This window comes from Trachypithecus francoisi, unplaced genomic scaffold (assembly GCF_009764315.1).
Source record: "Trachypithecus francoisi isolate TF-2019V2 unplaced genomic scaffold, Tfra_2.0 Lachesis_group6, whole genome shotgun sequence".
NCBI lineage: Eukaryota > Metazoa > Chordata > Mammalia > Primates > Cercopithecidae > Trachypithecus > Trachypithecus francoisi.
In genome coordinates, this window is record NW_022681471.1 from 18,680,525 (window position 1) to 18,705,864 (window position 25,340).

Below are 25,340 nucleotides of genomic sequence, written 5' to 3' on the forward strand. Positions count from 1 at the left end.
TCTACTAAAAATACAAAAAATTAGTCAGGCGTGGTGGCGGGCTCCTGTAGTCCCAGCTACTCGGGAAGCTGAGGCAGGAGAATGGCATGAACTCAGGAGGCAGAGCTTGCAGTGAGCCGAGATCGCGCCACTGCACTCCAGCCTGGGAGAGAGAGCGAGACTCCATCACACAAAAAAGAAAAGAAAAGAAAAAAAAAAAGAATAAAATACATCAATTTGAAAGAAAAGTGAGTGTGTACTGGTCAAAAAATAAGGCTGTAAAAATAGTCTATCTCCTGCTGAGGAGGCTACATCTTTTCAGGAAAGGGAAGAAAGGTATAGAGAAAAATGGTTATACAGATACATATTTTTTACAGTATTTTAAATCACATCTTTTCTGATAATACAAGTAATACATGCTCATTATAGAAAACTTGAAAAAAATAAAAGAAACATGAAGAAATCACAGTAGTGGAGGATAGCATATGAAAAAATGAAAGAAACAAAATCCCTCATAATCCCACAACCTATAGATAATAAATTATAAAAATTGTGGCATATTTCCTGTATTTCCTTGCATATTTCTTTATACCTCATTATATATTTTTTTAAATAGGTAACTGACTTCACACAGTAAATGTAGCCTATCTCCTGTTTTATGTCATTTAGCTTTCTGGTATGAACTCTTTCCATTAGTCTAATGTATGAATGTCCATTTATTTACTTATTTATTTATTTATTTGAGACAGAGTCTAGCTCTGTCACCCAGGCTGGAGTGCAGTGGCACGATCTCGGTTCACTGTAGCCTCCACCTCATGGGTTTTTTATTCTCGTGCCTCAGCCGGGATCTCAGCTGCGATTACAGGCATATGTCAACATGTCCAGCTAATTTTTGTATGTTTTAGTAGAGATGAGGTTTCACCATGTTGGTCAGGCTGGTCTCAAACTTCTGGCCTCAAGTGATCTGCCCACCTCGGCCTCCAAAAGTGCTGGGATTACAGGAGTGAGCCACCACGTCCAGCTCTATAATTTATTTGGCTACTCATCTGTTGGTACACAATTAGGTTCTTTTCAACTTTTAATTGTCATAATAATCCTGAGTTAAACATTTCTACCCCTAAATATCTTCCCACATCTCTGATTTCATGGGACAGACTCCCTAGAAAGGGAACCACTGGCATCAAAAAGTATAGATGTTTTTAAGGCTTCTGATTACTCTTATTAGGTTGCCTTCCAAAAAATTTGTTCCAATTTACACTTACTAGTGGAAGAATAAATATCAGGTTTTCCTTGCTAATTTTCTAGATTTAAAAAAAGCATATTGGGCTGGGAGTACTGGCTCACACCTGTAATAACACTTTGGGAGACTGCGGCAGGTGGACTGCTTGAGCCCAGGAGTTTGAGACCAGCCTGGGCAACACAGGGAAAACCCATCTCTACAAAAAATGCAAAAAAAAGAAAAAAAAATAGCCAGGCATGGTGGTGCATGCCTGTAGTCTCAGCAACTTGGGAGGCTGAGGTGGGAGGATCACCTGAGCCCAGGAAGTTGAATCTGCACTGAGGTGTGATTGTGCTACTGCCCTCCAGTCTGGAAAAAAGAGTGATATCCTATCTCAAAAAAAAAAGCATCCTGAAATCATTTCTTTGACTATTAGTCATGATAACTAGCCAATTATATTTTTATGAACTGTCTATATTTCTCCCGGAACATCAGTGCTTTTAAAAAAATTGATTTGTATGAGTTCCTCACAGTTAAGAATATTAATAAGGAAAGGAAATACTACCTCACATCAGACCTTCTTTTTTTTATTAATTTTAAGTTCTGGGGTACATGTGCAGGATGTGCAGGTTTGTTACATAGGTAAATGTGTGCCATGGTGGTTTGCTGCACCTATCAAGCCATCACCTAGGTACTAAGTCCAGCATGAATTAGCTATTTTTCCTAATGCTCTCCCTCCCGTCCCCACCCCCCAATAGCCCCCGGTGTTTGTTGTTCCCCTCCCTATGTCCACGTGTTCTCATTGTTCTCAAAAGAAGACATTCATGCAGCCAACAGATATATGAAAAAATGCTCAACATCACTGATCATTGGAGAAATGCAAATCAAAACCACACTGAGATACCATCTCATGCCAGTCAGAATGGCGATTATTAAAAAGTCAAAAAACAACAGATGCTGGCGAGTTTCGGAGAAATATTGTTGTTGGGAATGTAAATTAGTTCAACCATTGTGGAAGATGTGGCAATTCCTCAAAGATCTAGAACCAGAAATACCATTTGACCCAGCAATCTCATTACTGGGTATAGACCTTCCTTAAATATCAAGTTTCCTGCTTCATTTAAAATGGGTTTCGAGGGCCGGGCACGGTGGCTCATGCCTGTAATCTCAGCCCTTTGGGAGGCCTAGGTGGGTAGATCACAAGGTCAGGAGTTTGGGACCAGCCTGACCAACATGGTGAACTTCCGTCTCTACTAAAAATACAAAAATTAGCCAGGCATGGTGGTGCACGCTTGTAATACCAGCTACTTAGGAGGCTGAGGCAGGAGAATCACTTGAACCCGGGAGGTGGAGGTTGCAGTGAGTGGAGATCACACCACCGCACTCCAGCCTGGGCGAGAGAGTGAGACTCCATCTCAAAAATAAAATAAAATAAAATGGGCTTCAACAATAGGTGCCGACGAGGCTGTGGAGAAATAGGAACACTTTTACACTGTTGGTAGGAGTGTAAATTAGTTCAACCATTGTAGAAGACAGTGTGGCGATTCCTTGAGGATCTAATACCAGAAATACCATTTGACCAGCAATCCCATCACTGGGTATATACCCAAAACATTATAAATCATTCTACCATAAAGACACATGCACACATGTGTTTATTGCAGCACTATTTACAATAGCAAAGACTTTGAACCAACCTAAATGCCCATCAATGATAGACTAGATAAAGAAAATGGGGCACATATACACCATGGAATACTATGCAGCCATAAAAAAGGATGAGATCATGTCCTTTGCAGGGACATGGATGAAGCTGGAAGCCATCATTCTCAGCAAACTAACACAGGAACAGAAAACCAAACACTGCATGTTCTCACTCATAAGTGGGAACTGAACAATGATAACACATGGACATAGGGAGGGAAACAACACATACTGGGGCCTGTCAGGGGGTGGGGTGAGGAGGGAGGACATTAGGACAAATACCTAGTGCATTTGGGAATTAAAACCTAGATGACAGGTTGATAGGTGCAGCAAACCACCATGGCACATGTATACCTATGTAACAAACTGCACATTCTGCACATGTATCCCGGAACTTAAAGTAAAATTAAAAAAAAAAAAAATAAAGTGGGTTTTGATTTATAAAAATCTTATCTACATATAGCAGTTTTTTAGTATACATGCTGCCGAAGAGAGCACCATATAGCTTTTTACCACATAAAGCAAGATATATCTCCCAACCTTTGCCTAAAGAAATGACTAGTAAGAGGAAAGCAACGCCCTCAGAATGCCACATGGTATACGGAAAAAACATTATCCAATCATGAGAACTCAAGAAAAAGTAATTTTAAAAAGAACGTTAGAAGTATGCCTGGGTGATATAAGCAATTTCACATATAGGTCTATCAACAGGAATCTTTATGGCCCGTTTCTCATCTTGGCCAGGGTTTAGCACACAGTAGGCAGTGATTAGAATGAAGCCACATATATGTGGATGGAAGCACAGACCACTGTATTATGCACACTTATACCTGACCCTCTTGCAGCAGCAGCAGAGAGAAGAAATAAGCAGTCTGGAATCAGACCTGCTCTAGCTTCATCTTATGCTAATTATGTGAACTTACATACTGATGCTTCACCTATTTCCTCATCCGTAAAATGGGGATAATACCAATCTCATGGGGCTGTTACAAGTCTTAAATGAGAGAAAGGTAAATCACCTAGCACAGTGCCCAACATGTAGTAGAAACTCAATAAATGCTACTAGCAACTTTCGTCTTCTTGGGTTGTGTCTTAGGCCTTTCTTCCTCAATACTGCCCTCCAGTGGACTAGGAGTCTCCTCCCACTATGTAAGGTGGGTCCCACGTGAAAATCCAGTACAGGAAAATCTAAATTTCAAAAATAGGTAAAGTTTATTTTTCCCATTTACTAAAGAGGTTTTTGTAAAGTTTAGGTTAGAGGATATTTAAATTGTGATTCGATCTACATTAAGTACAGCTGATTTGCAGTTTTTCAGGAGCTTGTTGCCTATCTAAATTTCCTATCTAAATCTAGCTCATTTTCCATCTAAATCTATCTTCCCTCCCCCACTGATTTCTCCCAAGAATTGGTGACCGCCCTGACTTTCTTGTTCAACTCAGCCTTTTCCCTAGGCAATGTCCCCGTAGTTTTACTCACCCACACAGTTGTCACAGATGCTGCAATGGGAGGCCCGGGGAGGCCGGAAGATCTTGCATGTATAACAGTATTTCAGTTTCACAATCTGGTTGTTTATCTGGAAATTCTTGATACGAGGGGGTGGTCGCTGGCCCTGGGGCACCGCACCATTGGTAGCTTCTGTAAATCAATAAAGACAGCTAATATCACAGCTAGCCATTATTTCAGCCCAAAAGTCTCACCACCTCTCCAAACCCAATGGGGGCATTCAAAGGTTCCCTAAGCCCACTGTCTTCTCTAGGCAATCATTTACAGACTAGACACTCAACATCACAGAATATGCCCATAAAACTCCACTAAGTGCGGCCGGGCGCGGTGGCTCAAGCCTGTAATCCCAGCACTTTGGGAGGCCGAGGCGGGTGGATCACGAGGTCAGGAGATTAAGATCATCCTGGCTAACACGGTGAAACCCCGTTTCTACTAAGAAATACAAAAAACTAGCCAGGCGAGGTGGCGGGCGCCTGTAGTCCCAGCTACTCGGGAGGCTGAGGCAGGAGAATGGCGTGAACCGGGAGGCAGAGCTTGCAGTGAGCTGAGATCCAGCCACTGCACTCCAGCCTGGACGACAGAGCGAGACTCCGCCTCAAAAAAAAAAAAAAAAAAAAAAAAGTCCACTAAGTGCATGCAGTTCTGTGGTATACATATGAAAAAGTGTTTCTTCGAGACTTTTTTTTCTGATTACAAACAAAAACATTCATTAAAAAATAGCTAAAAATACATTAAATGAAAACATCCAATTTCACTAATAATCAGAGAAATAAAAATTAAAGCACAAAGATACCATTTCTACCTATCATATTAAAAAGCAATACAAAGAACAAAAATACCCCATGTTAACAAGGGTGGGGAAAGGTCATTCTTATATCTTATCAGTGAGCAATATGGCAGCTGCTACTAAACTTTTTTTTTCTTTGAAGATGGAGTCTCGCTCTGTCGCCCAGGCTAGAGTGCAGTGGCGTGGTCTCAGTCTTGGCTCACTGCAACCTCTGCCTCCTGGGTTCAAGTGATTCTCCTGCCTCAGCCTCCTGAGTAGCTGGGATTACAGGGGCCCACCACCATGCCTGGCTGATTTTTGTATTTTTAGTAGAGATGGGGTTTTATCATGTTGGTCAAGCTGGTCTCACACTCCAGACATCAAGTGATCCGCCTGCCTCAGCCTCCCAAAGTGCTGGGATCACAGGCGTGAGCCACCATGCCCAGCCAGCTACCAAAGTTTTAAACATGTGTATTCATTCACTGACCGAGTCTACTTCTAGAAACTTATCAAAATTATAATGAGATACACAAAAGATGTTTATATAAGGATATCTGTCACAGAGTTCCTTTTAATAGTGAAAAACTAAAAATAACTTCAATGTCACAATAGGAGGTTGGTTAAGTAAATTATGTTATGTGCATAGAATGGAATATTATGCAGCCATTAAAAATGATATAGATGAAAGAATGGTGAAAACAGGAAAATACAATATATGGCAAAATGAAAATAGATGTTAAAAGCAATATGCAGAAAACAATACTATCTTGCAAACATAAAATATATGCATGTGAAAAGAAATGACTGGTAATACAAAAACAGTTATTGAAATAAAAGTAACACTTGCTTATTGTAAAAATTTTAGAAAAAACAGAACAGGGCCAGGTGCGGTGGCTCACGCCTGTAATCCCAGCACTTTGGGAGGCTGAGGCAGGCGGATCACCTGAGATCAGGAGTTCGACACCAGCCTGGCCAACATGGCGAAACCCCGTGTCTACTAAAAATACAAAAATTAGCCAGGCATGGTGGCACGCGTCTGTAATCCCAGTTACTCTGGAGGCTGAGGCAGGAGAACTGCCTGAACCTGGGAGGCAGCCTGGGTGACACAGCAAGCGAGACTCCATCTCAAATTTTTTTTTTTTGGAAAAAACAGAAAGTATAAATAAGAAAACATAAACATCACTGACAGTCTCTCAGCTCAGAGATATTTATATTTTTTGGTGTATTTCCTTCTAATCTTCTATTAACAGTTAAACATTCATAATTTTTTTAAAAAATTGAGATCATATTATAAATGTAGTTTTGTACCGTGAAGTATTTACTTAATATTATATACTGTGAACATTTTCTCACTGTTAATTTTTTTCTAAAACATAACTACTGGTAATATTCCATCATATATGTGTCCTGTGATTTATTTAAATATTCCGTATTGTTGGGATTTTTACTATTTAGTTGACGTTACATGTAAAAATTTAAAATATTACAGATAAAAGCTTAAATCCCCTTCGATCATCACCTCAATCCTAGTCCCCTCCTCCCTTCCAAGAACATATTCATGTGTTAAAATTAATCTCTAAAACAGAAAGAATAAAAGAAAAGAATGTTGAAGTCTAAGCAGTAATACATGAAGTTGCCGGCATTAAAATAGCTACTCATATCTAAAAGAAAAGAAAAAACGATGCACTAAGAATCCTTCTACAGTAATTTGTAAAAATCTTTGTTCATCTCCTTTAGTTAAACCCTCAGAGAAGTAGAACTACTGGGTCAAAGGGTATGACCCTTTGAAGTACATATTACTTATTACCAAACTACTTCCCAGACAGACCGTATGAATTTGCATGCCTGCCCATCCACAGCATATGAGAGTGCCTGTCTCATTGCACCCTCGCCATGCAGTATAATTCTAAAAACAGAATATTTTTCAATTCACTTTGATTTTAAAAATATCTGCCATATGGAACATTTTTCCTTTTTTTGTGGAGTGGGGTAGATGCTGTGAAATCAAACAATAACAGTGTGTCACAAGTCTTAAAAGGATGAGGACAGCTATTCATTAGAGGATAAGTACCAGCATGCCACCTTAATATTCTATGCATATGCTTTCCATGAGGGCACCTGGGAGACAGGGTTCATGGTTCACCTTCCCTGGGAGGCCGTATCAGGCAAGGGCATCACATGACTTCCTCTCTCCCCATCCCCCACCCACAGCATACCCAGTACAGGACTAAATACAAGATGACAAAAACTTCCTAACATAAACACACATACGAACTGAAAAATGTACTCTTCTATTGCGAGAAACATTCTAAATGCAGAGGCTGCAATGTGACAGCTTGAGTCTGAGCCCCAGGCCCAGTGATCGGGCAGAAAAGAGATAACTTTGTTAACAACCTGCTGTGAGAGGCAAGAGACAAGTCAAGGTACTGCCTTGACCCTCAGTTTCTCCATATGTGAATGGGAAGGGAACTGGAAAAGAATAACCCAGATGGAGAAAAAACAGCACTCACAACTCTTCCTCACCATCTTGCTCCTAATTACTCCTAGTTCTATCGGGTCTCCCTAGAACTCCAGCTGTGCCAACACACGTCACCTCTGCTCTCTTCCCACTATCCCCACCCTCACCCCACCCCCAAATAGGTATAGCTCACATGTGCACAAACCCATTTCTCCTTAGCTCAACTAAAACAGGCTGGAATTTTTCAAAATGAAATCCATTAAGAAGCCTAACGGAAAACACAGCTAAAATAAACAAAAGAAATACATGGGCCGGGCGCGGTGGTTCACACCTGTAATCCCAGAACTTTGGGAGGCCAAGGCCAGAGGATAACTTGAGGTCGGGAGTTCAAGACTAGCTTGGCCAATATGGTGAAACACTGTCTCTACTAAAAATACAAAAATTAGCTGGGAGTGGTGGTGGGCGCCCGTAATCTCAGCTACTCTGGAGACTGAGACACGAGAATCACTTGAACCTGAGAGGTGGAGGTCGCAGTGAGCTGAGATCACACCACTGCACTCCAGCATGGGGGACAGAGTGAAACTGTGAAAAAAAAAACAGAAGGAAGGAAAAAAAGGAAGGAAGGAAGGAAGGAAGGAAGGGAGGGAGGGAGGGAGGGAGGAGAGAGAAAAAGAAAAAAGAAATACATGGAAGCCTTCAAAGCACCCTCAAAGAACTAAAGGCCAGCCACAGATTGGTGCTCTACTGGCACAGCTTCTTAGTCTTACAAGTCCTGGGTCCCTTTTTCTTACTCTGTCTAGCTTGGATGCCAACTCAAGCTACCTGGGTATCAAACCTGAGAACCATTTAGGTAGGCACTGGTGGGCTCCCACTCCCTCCTAGTACTTGCATCATAGTCTTCTTCTCACTGTGAGATCCCAGGATATCTCCTCCCCTGGCCCTGGGATAGTTCTGCTTCAATTCATGAAGCCACCCTGGCTCCTAGATAATGTAGCACTTCATCTCTGTACCAAAGATCCTTATCCTGAGCTGCGATCTGCACTCTATTGACCCTGCAATTGTTTCTTTTACCCCTCCTAGAATTCTCAGTGGTTCCTGGCACCACAGCTGCCCCCTTTCACATTGCATGTTCCCCTAAAGCAGGGTTTTCTGTTTGTTTGTTTGTTTGTTTGTTTTTTGAGACGGAGTCTCACTCTGTTGCCCAGGCTGGAGTGCAGTGGCACAATCTAAACTCACTGCAACCTCCGCCTCCCAGGTTCAAATGATTCTCATGCCTCAGCCTCCCGAGTAGCTGGGATTACAGGCACACACCACCATGCCCGGCTAATTTTTGTATTTTTAGTAGAGACAGGGTTTCACCATGTTGGCCAGGCTGGTCTGGAACTCCTGACCTCAAATGATCCACCCGCCTCAGCCTCCCTAAGTGCTGGGATTATAGGCGTGAGCCACAGCTCCCGGCCTAAAGCAGAAATTATTGGTTGGGGGGGGGGGGGACATGAATGCGCTTCAGAAGATCTATGAATCCCTGAAATTACATCCAAAACTATGTACATGTACATGCATATAAGAGCATTTTTATGGGGAGAAGGTTTACAGCTTTCATCAAAAAACCAAAAGTGCCTCTTGAGCCACTTGCTCAAGCCCCCTCTCACTCTGTGGAGTGTACTTTTGTTTCAATAAATTTGTGCTGACCGGGTGTGGTGGCTCACACCTGTAATCCCAGCACTTTGGGAGACCAAGGCGGGCAGATCACAAGGTCAGGAGATCGAGACCATCCTGGTCAATGTGGTGAAACCCCGTCTCTACTAAAAATACAAAACTTAACTGGGTGTGGTGGCACGTGCCTATAATCCCAGCTACTCGGGATGCTGAGGCAGGAGAATCACTTGAACCTTGGAGTCAGAGCTTGCAGTGAGCCAAGATCACGCCACTGCACTTCAGCCTGGTAACAAAGCCAGATTCTGTCTCTAAATAAATAAATAAATAAATAAATAAATTGATAATAAATCTGTGCTTTCATTGCTTCAGAAAAATGTATTGGTGACCACCTCCCCCAGAAAAGTAAAAAAACCATCCTCTTGGGAACAATACAGCAGGACCTTGGTAACAAATCCTTCTGCAAATGTGATCCAATGCAGTGAAGGACAAAGTTATTACTTTAGACTGCTGCTACACCTGTCTTACTAAATTCACAGAGTAGTCATGATCTCAGGTTCAGGATCTCAGAGAGAAAAGACTAGAAGTGATTATTATCTGCAACTACTATTATGATTCCATTCTTTTACTGATTGGGGCCACCCACTACACAGCAGCTTGCCAGCTGGTTGGGAGACTCACCTATCTCCATTTCTATGAAAGCTGCTTCATCTGGTAGCGCCCGAGGAATCACTCCAGGGTCACTGAAGCTGGTCCTCAACAGTGTAGCCATGGAGAAAAGGAAGAGCATGGCAGCAAACACAGGGATGGCAGGAGACAGCTGAACAGCCAGGTAGCGGCACCTGAAGAAAGCAGGCAATTCAACATTTAATGATACCTATCCTATATTGATCTCCAATTGTTACCAGTATGTCACTCTGGCCCCCACAACAGAATCAGCAGCACCTCAAGGACAGGGACCATGTTTCTTCTCTTGATTTACCCAAAACTCCTGACATATGGCTCTACCCATAGTAAGAGCTCAACAAATAATTGACTGCTGCCACCTACAACATACAGAAGACAGTCTTAAGGACACTCTCTTACCCCCAGTCCACTCTATCCTATCAGCCCACTGGGAGCTACATTTCCTCTACCTCAGGAAAGTTCACACCTGCTAAGAATAGGGAAGCAACTGAGCCTGGATTTCTAAGCAACACAGGTTGATCTCACCCTGGGAATGTCCAGGGCTTTTCATATCCACTGATCTGTCATTCAGACTGAGCTTGATGAGGAGGGAGAAAAGATGAGGATCAACCAGAAAGCAGGTTCACACTGTCAGAGAGTATCTCCGCATGCTTCAAGACTAATGAAAACCTTCAGGGCTGTTGACTGACTCTGCAACATCCATTCCTCTGGTCTCCTCAATTAGCTCAGCTAATAAGTGACTAACGACCGACAGCAAGAAAATAAGAAAATCGTTTCTCCTTAGTACCCCTCCCCAACATCACGTTCACTCCCCTCTTTCCTCATAATGCACCTGACAAGCTATTTCTCCTTCTCTCTGAATATCCCAACTCTACTCATCTTTCAGGTGCCAGAGACATCAATATCATCATTGTCATCATTGCAACTATAATTTATTGAGGGCTCTCCATAAGCCAGGCACTGTACTAAGCTTTTCATCTACATTATCCCATCCAGTTCTCACACTAAATCTATGAAATAGATTCTACTATACCCATCTGATACATGAAGAATCTGGGACTTAGAGAATTCTTACTTCTTCCAAAAGGCTTATGCTAAGCTGCAATAATCTCTCTCTTCTCTACTCCCTGTGGTCCTCACTTCCAGAGCCTTGCATTATTTCCTAGCTATTTCTCAGTATGTTGATGGCATCTCCCTCAACCGGACTTCCTAAGAGCAAGGACCTAGTTTTATTGGACTGGGAATGCTCGGGTTTGAATTATGGCTCTACCAGCTCCTAGCTGGGTGACTTAGTTAACTTCAGTATCCTTATCCATAAAATGAGGATAGTAACAGTGCTTGGTGAGGTCACTGTGTGGATCAAATGCACCTGTATAAAGTGCTTAGAATTGCACTTGACACACAGTAAATACTAAACACTAAGTAAAATGTTAGCTATTAACATTATCACCATGATCCGTATCTCCCAGAGCTCTAATACAAGTAAGGGAACAAAGAAGCTATCAATAAATACTTGTTGATCTGAACTGAATTTCAAACAAAATAAATAGGAATATGTGAGGAGAGTTATCACTGACCTATTTTTATCCTCCTCCTCCTGAGGCACATTTCTCCTTGAAAACAGAGTTTTCACTTGGAGGCAGACTATAAGTGGAGGAGCAAGGAGCAGAGGGAGAGCAGAGAAAGTAAGCTAAGAAAAACGCTTACCTCATCAGCATGAGAAGTAAGCAAGCTGCTGGCCATTCAAAGCAAACGTTTAACCCCAGTTATATATTCTCTGCAGTTTCGGAACAACCCCCATGAGGTCCTCCCCTAGCTCCCTGCCACACACACAACTGCATGTGGGGACACAAGCCAAGTTTTATATTAGGCTAAGCAGTTTTCAATAAAGGTGAACATATGTACTGAACCTGGAGGATGATTTTAGTGACTTTTTTGTTTGTTTGCTTGCTTATTTTTAACAAAATCCTTCATCTTAGGTTGCTCCTTAATGATTTACTTCCTTCTCCTAAAAGCCAAGGGTTGGGGGGAAAATTGGAGAACTGAAGGATCTGGCAGCTGAGTTCTGATATTTAAGGTTCTTACATATCACTAGCTTGTGGATTACCCTATTTTCCACTACTCCTTTTCACTGGTACAGATTAACCAAAAGGGAATTCAGAAGCGAAAATCACCTCCACTTATCAGGAACCCAAAGGATGCAGGAGAAGCATGAGGCTTCCTTTCATGAACAAGCAAAGTGAAATCACCACACTAACAGCAAATAGGAATCTTCCTGGCCACTGCCCATCACTAAGATCATTCTTGAAAACAAAGAAGTAATGTCTCCAGGACTCAAACTGCCCTGGATGTATAGTCTCCAATCAAAAGCCTTAAAAAATCAGATCTATCTGATTGGCCACCAAAGAGAGTTTAATTTTTTTATTAAAGGGAAAACATACAGAGTGAGTAGAACTGCAGCAAAAAATTCTAAATTAATGCTGCCCCACTGCACAGAAGGACCCAACCTTAACTAAGTCCAGTTCCAACACCTGCTTGTAGGCCAGACAAAGGACAACTTAGACTTGAACTACGCTACGCCATCAAGGATAAAGGTCTCTGTAATCTCCACACAGAGCATCTTCTGCACCTGCTAAAACAATCCACTCTGTATGTCAACAAGTACACAACAGGCCTATTGTATTGTTCTCCTCCAGAGATGAGGCTATTGGCAGCCAGTCATCTCTAGTGAGTGGGTGTGGCTGGGAAGCCAGATGTGGGACCAGCAGGCCTTTCTACTCTGAGTAAGGGGAAACTTTGAGCGTCAGCCGCTACGACTATTGTGAACTGCAACCCATAGTGTTTGTCCTCAAAAGTTATGATAAAAAACCCACCAATACCCCTGGTGGGGGTATTTGGGAAGGGAGGATTGGGAAGATGTTTGTCAAAGGACATAAAATTTCAGTAAGGAAGAATAAGTTGAGATCTATTGCCCAGCATGAGGACTATGGTTAATAACACTATATTGTATACCAGAAAATTGCTAGGAGAGTAGATTTTAAGCAATCCCAACATTAAAAAAATAAGTATGTAAGGTAATACATATGTTAATTAGCTTGAATTAACTATTCCAAATGTATATATGTATCGAAACATCATATTGTATACCAGATATATATATATCCTTGTGTGTATATATATATCTTTATATATGTATATTTGTGTGCGTGTATATATATATGTGTGTGTGTATATATATCTTTATATATATATATTCAACCTTTGTCAATTTAAAAATACTTCAAAAATATCACCCTAGGCTAATCCCATAACTGCTATAAGCTGGAAGTCTGTCTCCGACAAAAATAAGCTATGTGAAAGTTTGGTGGTAATTCCCAATACAGACCTCCAAAGTCAGGAGTATCCTCAAACATCACTAACTTGTCTTAGATAAAGACTAGATCAGTCAAGCATGGGGGCTCACACCTGTAATCCCAGCACTTTGGGAGGCCAAGATAGGTGGATCATCTGAGGTCAGGAGTTCAAGACCATTCTGGCCAACACGGCGAAACCCCATCACCACTAAAAACACAAAAATAAGGCCGGGCACGTTGGCTCACGCCTATAATCCCAGCACTTTGGGAGGCCGAGGTAGGCAGATCACAAGGTCAGGAGATCAAGACCATCCTGGCTAACACGGTGAAACTCCTTCTCTACTAAAAATACAAAAAATTAGCCAGGCATGGTGGCGGGCGCCTGTAGTCCCAGCTACTTGGGAGGCTGAGGCAGGAGAACAGCGTGAATCCAGGAGGTGGAGCTTGCAGTGAGCGGAGATTGTGCCACTGCACTCCAGCCTGGGTGACAGAGCAAGACTCCGTCTCAAAACTAACTAACTAAATAAATAAATAAATAAATAAGCCGGGCATGGTGGCATGTGCCTGTAATCCCAGCTTACTCGGGAAGCTGAGCCAGGAGAATCACTTGAACCCATGAGGCAGAGGTTGCAGTGAGCTGAGATTGCACCACTGCACTCCAGCCTGGTGACAGAACAAGACTCCATCTCAAAAAAAAAAAAAAACTAGATCAGATCTGTCATCCACAAATATAAGCTAAGTGTTTTTGAAACTCCCTATATCACTCCTTGGAATAATAATATCCATATACTTCTTAAAACAGAACTCTCCTGTATTCAAAGTACCAAGAGGCCTTTCTCCTTCCTGAGGATTAGAGTTCCTTTTGTCCCTTATGAATTTTATAAATGCAACCATGTCCCAACTAAGTCTTCATTTCTGCCACCTGAAGAGACATCATCATTTTAAGCCATCCTCTACTGACTTCTTGACTGTCCTCAGGCTACCATAGCTGGACTAGACAACTGGACTCCCACATGTCCCCTCAGGCGGCACAGTGGTACTGACCAGCAGTAACCATCAGTGCCAGGCTGGGCTCATGTGTCATGTCCCATCCCCCATCCCTAGCATGCTAGTTCACTGGAGGGATGATGGTAATGACACAGACTTCAATTCACATGAAAACACTCAGAAGAGATTCATGAGTAGAATGGGGAAGAATCTAGACAGAGAGCCATGCCTTACAGATTGGCAGCTTGGATTGGTGTTCTGTACAATACACTGCTTCTAAGTCTCCCTAATAGCTTTCTTGCTATGTTTTTTGGTTTGTTCTTTTATCAATGTACTCAGTCAGCCAACAAGTATTTGTTGGTCTAACAAATGAAGAACAAGGGAAATAGGAGTTAATTTTGTTGGGGAAAACATAACTGACATATGAAACAGCAAAAGAATAAGATGACTGATAATCAAGTGTTAGAACGGTGACTCAGCCTCTACAGGCTGTAAGTGGTCAGGGAAGAGCTCTGTGGGGGAGCTGCTGGCTGCTTGAAACTGCTCCAGTAGCAGCTGGTAAGTATGGCTTTAAGGAAGAAGGCCCAAGGATCAGAGCCCCACGATACTCTTTGGTCACACATGAGAGAAATAAGCCTTTGCTATAATACCTCCCTGATATAGATGGCCATCTGTCCTCTTACTACCTACCTGCTACTGACTGAATGTCTGTATCTCTGCAAAATTCATATGTTGAAATCTTAACATCCAATGTGACGGATTATGGAGGTGGGGCCTTTGGGGGGTGATTAGGTCACCTAAGGCTCCACCCTCATGAATGGGATTAGCATCCTTATAAAAGAAATCCTGGCAAGCTCCCTTGCCCCTTTGGCCATGTGAATACACAGAGAGAAGACAGCCATCTATGAACCAGAAAGCAGGCCTTCATCAGTCACCAAACCTGTAGGCATCTTGATCTTGTACTTGCCAGCCTCCAGAACTGTGAGACACAAATTTCTGTTGTTTATAAGCCACCCAGTCGATGGTAGTTTCTTACAGCAACCAGAACAAACTAAGACACTACCTCTAGAACACAATAAACATGTAGAACCACCCATAAGACTGTCCCAAGATTTTTCTGATGACCCTCAGAGTCTGCTGAGAGGGGAAATTTCCCTTAACACTAAAAACATAATTTACAATCAGCCTCCAGATTTACTTCTATGTGAAGGTCAGAGAAAAATGTACAACCCTCTTTTGCTCCAGTAGCAATAAAGAAAATTAAACAAACAGGGACATTTTCAATTCTGAAGTGAGAAGCCATCCTCTCATCAAAATCTCTATCCAGGCAAACCTGCTCAGTGGTTTCCAAATTTCAGTTACAATAACGAAGTTCAAGTTTCAATTACAATATACCCCTGCTCGAGAACTTAGAACCATTCATTGCTGCCTGTTACATTATGCCCCAAACTCCACAGGTCAGTATTCCAAGGCTCTCCATTAACTGGCCTTATCTAATCATCATCATAAGGCCCCTGTCTTCCCCACTCCATTCCAGAAACATCCCACTAATTAATTACCCTGAATTAGCTAGCTTCTTGCTACTGCAAATAGCCTAAGGTATGTCCTTTGTTCTTAGCACAATACCAGCTCCAGCATCTCTGAGGAGAAAGATTTAGGAGTCTCTTCTTTCCCTCAGTAACATCTCAACTGATGTCAACATGTTGGGAAACATCCCTGTTCTCTGGGCTTGCTTTTCCCAAAACAGAGGATCACTATATTTAATAAGACTCATCCTCAAAAGATGGGAGAGGCATTCAGTGGAGACTGACAGTGTGAAACTCATTACCACAAAAGGTAATAGAGGCTGAAAATGTAGAGAAATTCTGAATGACAGAACCATAAAGAATTACTAAAGGAGCCCGGCGTGGTGGCTCACATCTTTAATCTCAGCACTTTGGGAGGCCAAGGCTGTTGGAGCACTTGAGCTCAGGAGTTCAAGATCAGCCTGGGCAAGATGGCGAGATCCTGTCTCTACAAAATACACAAAAATTAGTCAGGTATAGTGGCTCATGCCTGTAGTCCCAGATATTCGGGAGGCTGAGGTGGGAGGACTGTTTGAGCCCAGGAGGCAGAGGATGCAGTGAGCCAAGATCAAACCACTGCACTCCAGCCTGGGCAAGAGAGGGAGACTCTATTTCAAAAAAAAAGAAAGAAAGAAAAAAATGAATTATTAAAAGAAAGCAAACTGCCACCAGGTGTGGTGGCTCATGCCTGTAATCCCAGCACTTTGGGAGGCCAAGGCAGGCGGATCACCTGAGGTCGGGAGTTCGAGACCAGCCTGGCCAATATGGAGAAACCCTGTCTCTACTAAAAAGTACAAAATTAGCAGGGCATGGTGGCGCATGCCTGTAATCCCAGCTACTTGAGAGGCTGAGGCAGAAGAATCCCTTGAACCCGGGAGGCGGAGGTTTCAATGAACTGAGATCGCGCCATTGCACTCCAGCGTGGGCAACAAGAGTGAAACTCCGTCTCAAAGGAAAAAGAAAAAAAGAAAAAAGAAAGCAAACTGTTCAGGAGACACAACCCAAGGAACTCTTGGGAAGAACTGTTTCTCAAGGAACATACTTTATCAGGAAGTTAAGTTTAGCTAAGTACTGTAACAGATTGATATCAAAGAGGCAACTATGCCTTTCTAAAACTCATTTGGTTAGCCAAGTCACAGACAGAATCCGAAGCTAGATAAAGTGAAGACTGACCTCCATAGAGTCATTCTCCAGAGAATGTACTCTTGGTTAGAGAGCACAATATAGTCACTTTTTCCTCTTCCCAATCTCACATAAGGATGCTCTTCAGAAACCTGGACCTTGTCACTGTGGGCACTAACATTCTGGCATGTCAAAGTTTGGCTTTGGTTTACATAGTCTTGTGTCTCCTCAAACCTAGTAAGCTCATATTATCAGGTCTGTTTTCCTATTTCACCTGTCTTCCAGACACGCCTCCCCTTTCTTTTTCTTTTTCTTTTTTTTCTTTTTTTTTAGATGGAGCTTTGCTCTTGTTTTGTTGCCCAGGCTGGAGTGCAATAGTGCAATCTCGGCTCACTGCAACCTCCACTTCCCAGGTTCAAGTGATTCTCCTGCTTCAGCCTCCCAAGCAGCTGGGAATACAGGTGTGCACCACCACGCCCAGCTGATTTTTTGTATTTTTAGTAGAGACAGGGTTTCACCATGTTGGCCCAGCTGGTCTGGAACTCCTGACCTCAAGTGATCCACCCACCTCAGCATCCCAAAGTGCTGGGATTACAGGCATGAGCCACTGCACCCGGCCCACGCTGCCCCTTTCATCAGGATAACTCACTAAGTAACAATGTATGGAGCACAAATTGCTCGATTTTTCTCCAAGTCATCCTCATCTTGGCAGCAGGGACCAGAAGTGGCCACAGCAGTGATGATCCCTCGTTAACTCACAAAGCTGATAGGCTTCCCTGTTCCTGCAAGGCTACCAGAAATGCCATGCTGCAACACCATCAGTTCTCTGCAAAGATGCCTTCACTTTCTAGGAGCATAAGCTTGGGAGACCCCAAGAGCCTAGATGCCACTGGGTAACACACACACTAGCTCGCAAGAATCCTGAATATACTGGTCTAGTATTTGGTACTATGTACACTTTACTAAAGCATGTGGGTTTGAATGTCTTCAGGATTCCATAGTCAAAGGATAACAATGAACAATGAGATGAAAGGTCGAAATTAGAAGAAAAAGCCCTGAGACAGTATAGAGACATTGGCTGGCCAACTCATTTTGATGAAGGAACCTCACTTCTGTGGGCCTGGTTTCTTCACCCACACAAGAACGGAGATAGTCTCAAAAGTCCTTTCCAGCTCTACCATCCTATGATTCTGTGGGTCAAGATTGTTAAATTTTAAGTACATCCAGAATGTTTTAATTCAGCAACACTTATTGGCCATCTACTCTATGTAAGGCATGGTAGAGAGCACTGTGGGGGCTACACAGCCATTGAACATAGTCTCTGTCCTTGAAAGAGACTAGCTGTAGGGGACAACAACAGTGAGAAGTGTAATCACCATAGAGCTCCAAACTATAAGAAATGTCATGTGATTATTTGTTGAATGAGTGGTGTGTACAACTAGCCCAGTGAATGCAGAAATTACTGGAAAGTTTTCATGAAGACTCAAGAAAGAATTTGAGGGAGGGGTAGAATTTGGATACGCTAGAAAAGTAATTTTTGTATTGATTAGTATTGATTACTAAGCAGTGTTACAAAGCTGTTTTCAGTTCATCCAACTCAATGACTCTTCTGCCAATATATACATCAAAAGCTCTAATGGGGACCAATCTGACAGAACCTGGTCTGACAGTGCCTTGATAAGATTTCCTTCATATACAGAGGATACAGTGAGACCATAAGCACTGATTATAGCAGTAAACTGCTTCTGCTTCAGGGGTCAAGAGTCACACAGTCATTCCTGCCACAAGGGAAGTCTGAGGACCTTGGCCCCACTAGTGGCCTGCTCAGAAAGCTAAAAGAGAAAGCTGGAAGCCAATTCCAGGAGACAGTGCACTTGTTGCTTTCTCCAGGATCACACTTTATCAGGAAGTTGAATTTGCCTGAATACCTCAATAGCCTTTCAGTAGCTGGATGGCTCCTAGGTTGTCAGTGTCATTCTGTTACAGTGTCCTGACACTTCAGGCCAAGCTGGTAGCTATGTGTTCATCGCACAAGCTGGATAGAGCTTGAGCAGAAAGAACTGAAAATTGTTCATATGCTCAAAGCTGAAATTGGCAATACACACTCACATTTCTTAAATACCTCACCCTAAGAATTAATTAGAAAATCCTTTTTCTTTAAGCATTATACCATTTTCACTCTGCTTTTAAGTTTAAATACGTTTACCATGAATACAATTATATTTAAATATAGCAACCTACTGGTAATCTATAATCTCCTTTCGTGTGTATTTGAGTCTTCCAGACAAACACAGAGTTATACAGAATTTCAGGTTCTTGGAGTTACAAGAGGTTTAGTGAATATTTGGCCAAATTTCTACTCTGTGACAGTGGCCCTGAGAAAGACTCCCCAGCTTCTTCAGAAACACTTCTAACAGGCCGGGCACAGTGGCTCATGCCTGTAATCCCAGCACTTGGGGAGGCTGAGGCAGGTGGATCACTTGAGATCAGGAGTTCGGGACAAGCCTGGCCAACATGGTGAAACCCTGTCTCTACTGAAAATACAAAAATTATTTGTATTTGGCAGGTGTCTGTAATCCCAGCTACCCAGGAAGCTGAGGCAGGAGAACTGCTTGAACCTGGGAGGCAGAGGTTGCAATGAGCTGAGATCATGCCACTGCACTCCAGCCTGGGTGATGGAGCGAGACTCTGTCTCAAAAAATAAGTAAAAAAAAAAAGAAAAAAGAAAAAAGAAACACTCTAACAATACAGAGCTAACTGGCCCCAGGGTGGAACAATCTTTTTTTGTTTTATGTATTCAATCTACTATCTGTCCACTGAAAATTACAGGTCACTCATTTGAAAAGTCTTCTAGAAGACATGTAAAGGCATAATCCAAAAATAAAAGGACATCTGCCAGCACTGCTAACACTGTGCGTTCTTCATTAAGGGGCACCCACATGCCTGACCAGACTCCTCAAGCCATCTGGCTGGCCCAGAGCTGTGCTGCAGGCAGCTATAAATCAACTCACACTTGTTCCTAAGCACCTGCTGCAAGCAGGACCCTGCTACTAAAATGCAGCTCCAGATGTGCCTCAAGAGTTGGACTATCTTCCCACAAGGCAAAAATGCAGCAGCCAGAGGATGTGGAATCTCTACTCCTAGACAATGTAAGGATGAAAATAGATTACCATTTGTCTATTCAGATACCCTCACCTGCCTGAAGGCAGGGGGCTAGATCAACTGATTTCCTGAGGTCTCACTAAGTTCTTTTTTCTTTTTTCTTTGAGACAGAGTCTCACTCTGTCACCCAGGCTAAGATCTCCGCTCACTGCAGCCTCCACCTCCCAGGTTCAAGGGATCCTCCTGCTTCAGCCTTCCGAGTAGCTGGGACTACAGGCGCACAACATCCACACGGGGCTAATTTTTGTATTTTTAGTAGAGATGGGGGTTTTACCATGTTGGCCAGGCTGGTCTCAAACTCCTGACCTCAAGTGATCTGCCTGCCTCAGCCTCCCCAAGTGCTGGGATTACAGGCATGAGCCACTGCGCTAAGTTCTAATACTAACAAAGCAGCCCACATTCTGCTCCCCAAACCGTGCCCCCACTATGTGGTGGACAGGAAATTATAGATGCCAAAGAAAAAGGCTGACCAGAAGGAGACTTCATTCCTCAGAGGCGTGCTGGTGTACCTTGTACAACCTGTCACTGGCTAGGCACAACGCAGCCACCACCTAAAGTGTCTATGTGTCTATATATGACACACACACACACACATACACAAGCACGCACATTCACAAACACAAATTCCACCATTCTCGGTACAAAGTATTCATCACCAGGGTCCTCTCCTCTTTGGTCACATTTCCACCTCCCCACTCCACTCCTCTGCTAACACATTTACTTCCTTCTCCCCTCTTCTTCCCACTACTCCCTCCTCCAGCCCTATCTTCAAAAATATTTAGTCTTTCACACACACAGCTGGTACTCAAGGAAGTTTTACAAATAACCTCACCCTTCAAAATGCAAGAAACAATCTGGGGGGCGGGGGAAGTCATCATGGTGGAAAACTCAACCTGCCTCTGTCAAACAGCAACTTGGCTAATTAGAAGCTTCATCCCACCAGCGGTTTTCTTCAGAGGCCTGCAGGGGCCTCAGTGGAACAGATTCCAATCAGATTCTTCTGCTGGCTCCCAGATACAAAAGGGGACAAATGGCAATAGCTCCAAATTTCAAGTACCCCTGGCCAGTCAAACCAGAGGTTTCCTGGGCCCAGAACTACCAACTAACTCAAAGCCTGAGAACAAGGCTTATCTCTGTTTGGAATGGTTGCAATAATTAAAATTTAACCATGGCGGTGGGGGTGGGGACAAAAAGAGAAAAAGGGAGGAAGAATGATAAAGAACAGAGGTCAGCTATTCACTTCCAAGAAGAAGCAGGGCAGGAATGAGGCAAGGAAAGCTTGGAGAGAAGGGTGAGGAGAAGGAAAAACGATTTTTAATGCTAGGGACTTATGCCTGCCTGACTACACATGCTCACTGGTACCGCACACAAGCACGTGCATGCACACATGCACGCACACACCCTCAGTCAGGAAACTCAAACTGGAAAGCAAGTAAGAAGCCTTCAGCAACCTGCCTGACTTCGTTAAACACTTCACAAAGTCAGCAGTAGCAGCAGCAGCAGCAAAAGGACCTTTAACAAAGAGTTCCTCTGACCTTACTTTCCCAGCCCCGTTATATACTGGGTCCCCCTCCTCCGCCTGCTGTTACTCAAGCCAGCTGCAACCATCCAAAAGTCTGGCAAAGCAGCCCGAAAATCACTCTGGGTGCACTGGGAAAGCCTGAAGCCCTCACAGAAGGACAAAAAATGAGCCCCAAGGGACCAGAGCTCACTTTACTTCCCCACTAGGCTCGCCAAGGTGCCCCCTCCTATCTCCCATGGCCACACCCCAGCATGAGGCCTCCACTTCCAGGTCACCCATGTACATACACCATAGCAGGCTCACGTCAGGTGTGGCTTACAGTCCACACACACCTCTTGGCTCTCAAAGGCCTCCTCACAGTAATCCCAAAACAATTAGCACTGCTCCCATCCCTAGAGTGTAGAGCATTCTCAGCACACCCAGGAGACACGCCACAGTGCCCTAGAATCCAACCGGCCACCTCCCCTAGAGACGAGACCTACACAGACTTCAAACAGTGGCTCGAGTACAAGGTATTACACCACAGAAAAAAATCACTCCAAGGCTGGTACCAGGCATACACAGAATATACAGTTGTTTACGTTCAGTGATTTTGAGGGAAAGAAAGAGCAACTCACTTCTAATAAGCATGTATGTGCCACGCATACAACTAGTATGTGGTCCAGCTGAGGCTGGAACTAATCCGTAGGTTCCCAATTCAGTTGGCTTTTCACCGTAACAGCTAGCTGAGAGCTGAGCCTTAAGGAAACAGGGCCCAGAATAACAAAATAGGTGAGGATTGCTGAGTGATGTAACAATGAGGGGTGCCCTTAGGTTTATGTGCAGGGGAGGCCATCTGTCATTCAGCTTCTAAGGAGACCACTAAAAGGGAGAGGTGAGTAATTAAGACAAACTTCCTTATTTCCCAAGTCTATCAAGGATAGCCCCAAACCAGTACTACAAAATTGGTATCAAAGGTATTGGTCTTTTGGGGAAGCACATACTCTGTGATGACCATGAAGCAATGAATTCAGCTGGCATCATCTACAGACATTGCTCAAGAGGACATTAAAGTCATCCAAGGACCAGCCCCAAACTCCCCAGAAAGCAGGTTCTTCCCCTAGACCCAAAGTAACCATAATCAGGCAACTCTACTCAACCAAAACTCACTCAAAGGCGAAGAAGAGCGTACATGTCCCCAGGATGAGGAAAAGGGTCAGGTAGAAAATGCCCTTTTGCCGGGCCATCATGACGCGGCCGTCACAGCAAAAGGTGTTCCTGCCTGGGAGTTTCTCCCATTTCCGTGTCACCTTCTTTCTCACCACCATCACAGACATGATTGGAATTCCTGCTCCAAAATGGGTTTTGCGATTACACAAGAGAAGACACAGAGGCTGAGCCCAGCTTTGAAATCACGTTGCCTGCTATTCCTGCCGCTGGGTCAAACATCATCAAAAGTCCAACTGCTAGTCCTAAGAAAAAGCAGAAAAAGAAAAAAAATGAGGCAAGAATAAGAAAATACAGTTCAACCCTCCTTTCCCAGAGACAGAAAGTTGAAAACTGACTGAAGGGGTGGGGACGGGGAAGTGGGGAAAAGTTTATTTCCAATTCGTGTTTGTTCTCTACAAGAAGATATGATTAAAGGTTCTCAAATAAAGGAAAGGGCTAGTATTTCCTCTTAAATAAGCCTCTATGCTTCCAATCTAATGCTGATGATCTGATCATCACAGAACCTTGGAACTAGAGAGGATTTTATAGGTGATCGTGCCAATTATTAATACTTTGTTTTGTAAATGAGTAAAATGAGGACCAGAGAGAGGAAATAACTTATCCAGGGCCACACAGCAGCAATGTTGATACTGCTAACTTCCAGTCAAGGGCATGTTCCACTATGCCACAATGTTCTTTCAACATCATTAAAAAGACTCTAAAAATAATAGTAGAGTTTCTGTCCTTATAAAGCCTCCCTCCCTTCCTCCACTTCACCTTCTTTCTTCAATTAGCCACTCGAATATGAATCACAGCAGGGAGCAGGGCCAGGAGGTTCTGGACGCTCTGTGCACATACGTGCATTGTATTTACACAAAACAGATTTCCCCTCATCAAACCCTCTGCAACTTCCTGAGTCCGGGAAATGAAACAATCTGGCTGGTCTAGCCTAACATTTGTGGGAATCATAATGAAACCACATCAGAGACCTGTAGGTGAAAGGCTGACTTAATCAGGAGAGATTCTGGAATGGTTGGTGACTGCTGATGGCTGGTTGGGGGGTGGGGAATGGCAGCAGCTAAGAAAAGTCACAAGGGCGCTTTCTGGGACATGTCCTAAGTACCATCTCTACTCAGCATCCTGAATTCCCAGGCCCAGCCTTTCTCAGCCTCTGCCACCCTTCTCCTCCGCTCAGGTGTGGTGCTGTGGCCTCTATTTACCGACACCACATGCCCCACGCTGGCAGGACTGAGGCGGAAGCCTGCAGCCCGACGGACAGAGGGAGAAACAGCCAACTCGAGATCATTCCCGGGCTGGAGAAGGCAAAGGTTCAAAAACAGCCTAGGAGCAGAGCAGGGAAAGGAGAAGGTAGAAGGCTGGGGGAAGGGGAGGAGGGGCCCAGAGGGGCAGAGAACCCGTCCTTTGTGTAAAACTAACCTGGAAGATAATCTCCTCCCGATAAACCGGCCCAGCGGGAGAAGGGAGACCACGAAGGGGGAGCCGGCCTGGAAGAACAAAGATCAAAATCCGTCGGGAAGCAGCGACCGGCTCCCCAGCGGGGGACCGGAGGCCAGAGGCCGGAGATCCGGGCCGGGCCGCGGGCGCGGCCTCGCAAGGCCCGCCCTGCCTCCGCCACGCCGCGGACCACCGCCCCAGGCAGGTTGGGACGCGCGCCACATCCACACGCACACGCAGCCACACGCTCGTACACACTCACACACGCCCCGCCACGTGTAGTCACCCCGGGCCAGGGGCTCGGCGGCTGCCGAGTTGAGAAGGGCGGTGCCGACGTCCCTGCGTCCCGGCTCAGCGGAAGGGGAGGCAGCCCACCCTGCAGACCAGCCCGGGAGACCCCCGCCCCCACCCCTCGTTACCTGAACCACGGAGACCCAACTCGGCCGGCAGCTGACGGCAGGAAGCGGACCGTCCCAGGGGATCGCGTCGGCTGCCAAAGGTGGCAGCGACTTCTCCTCCCCGGGCCGGGAGGCTGTCTCCTCCTGACAAGGGGCCCCAGTGGTCGGGGCCCTAAACCAGCTGTGGCAACCGCCCACCGCTGGCCAAATGGAACGCTCCTCACGTCACCAGGTCGCTCCAGTAGTTGCTCGCCCTCTATTGGCCGATCGGCCTCGGTGCCTCCGCCCCGGCCGCCCCTATCCCGAACTGCCATTGGATATGTCGAACGCCACTCGACGATGCCTCCGCCCACTCCTCCACCCATCTCCCTGCTGCATGCCCACCTGCCCAGCCACTGCCAACCTCTCTTTGGGGTCTGAGCGCCAGTATGTGAAGTGTTGCCTTCTATTAATATAGTTACGCAGAGACGGAGGTGAAGGGTAATGCCGATGGGAGAGCGAAGGGTGGAACCAGCCTGCACACACACACACACACACACACAGTGAGATGCTGAAGCAACGCTAGCTCACAGATCCGGGTGCTCACCCCAAACTAGGTCTGTCGTGGGCCTCTCC

The 25,340-nt window shown here is 44.4% G+C and overlaps 1 protein-coding gene across 1 annotated transcript in view; it reads right to left on the bottom strand.

The window, feature by feature from the left end:
* The window catches only part of ZDHHC9 (zinc finger DHHC-type palmitoyltransferase 9), a 40,675-nt gene extending 15,718 nt beyond the window's left edge, over positions 1-24,957 (bottom strand). Inside the window, exons 1-5 of the mRNA XM_033201720.1 lie at positions 24,747-24,957; positions 24,310-24,377; positions 22,834-23,135; positions 9,968-10,128; positions 4,380-4,538 (exon numbers count right to left, since the gene is read on the bottom strand). Coding sequence (XP_033057611.1) covers positions 4,380-4,538; positions 9,968-10,128; positions 22,834-23,000 — 487 coding nt within the window. The 5' untranslated portion in view covers positions 23,001-23,135; positions 24,310-24,377; positions 24,747-24,957. The remainder of the gene's footprint in view (positions 1-4,379; positions 4,539-9,967; positions 10,129-22,833; positions 23,136-24,309; positions 24,378-24,746) is intronic.
* Between the last annotated feature and the right edge of the window lie 383 nt (positions 24,958-25,340).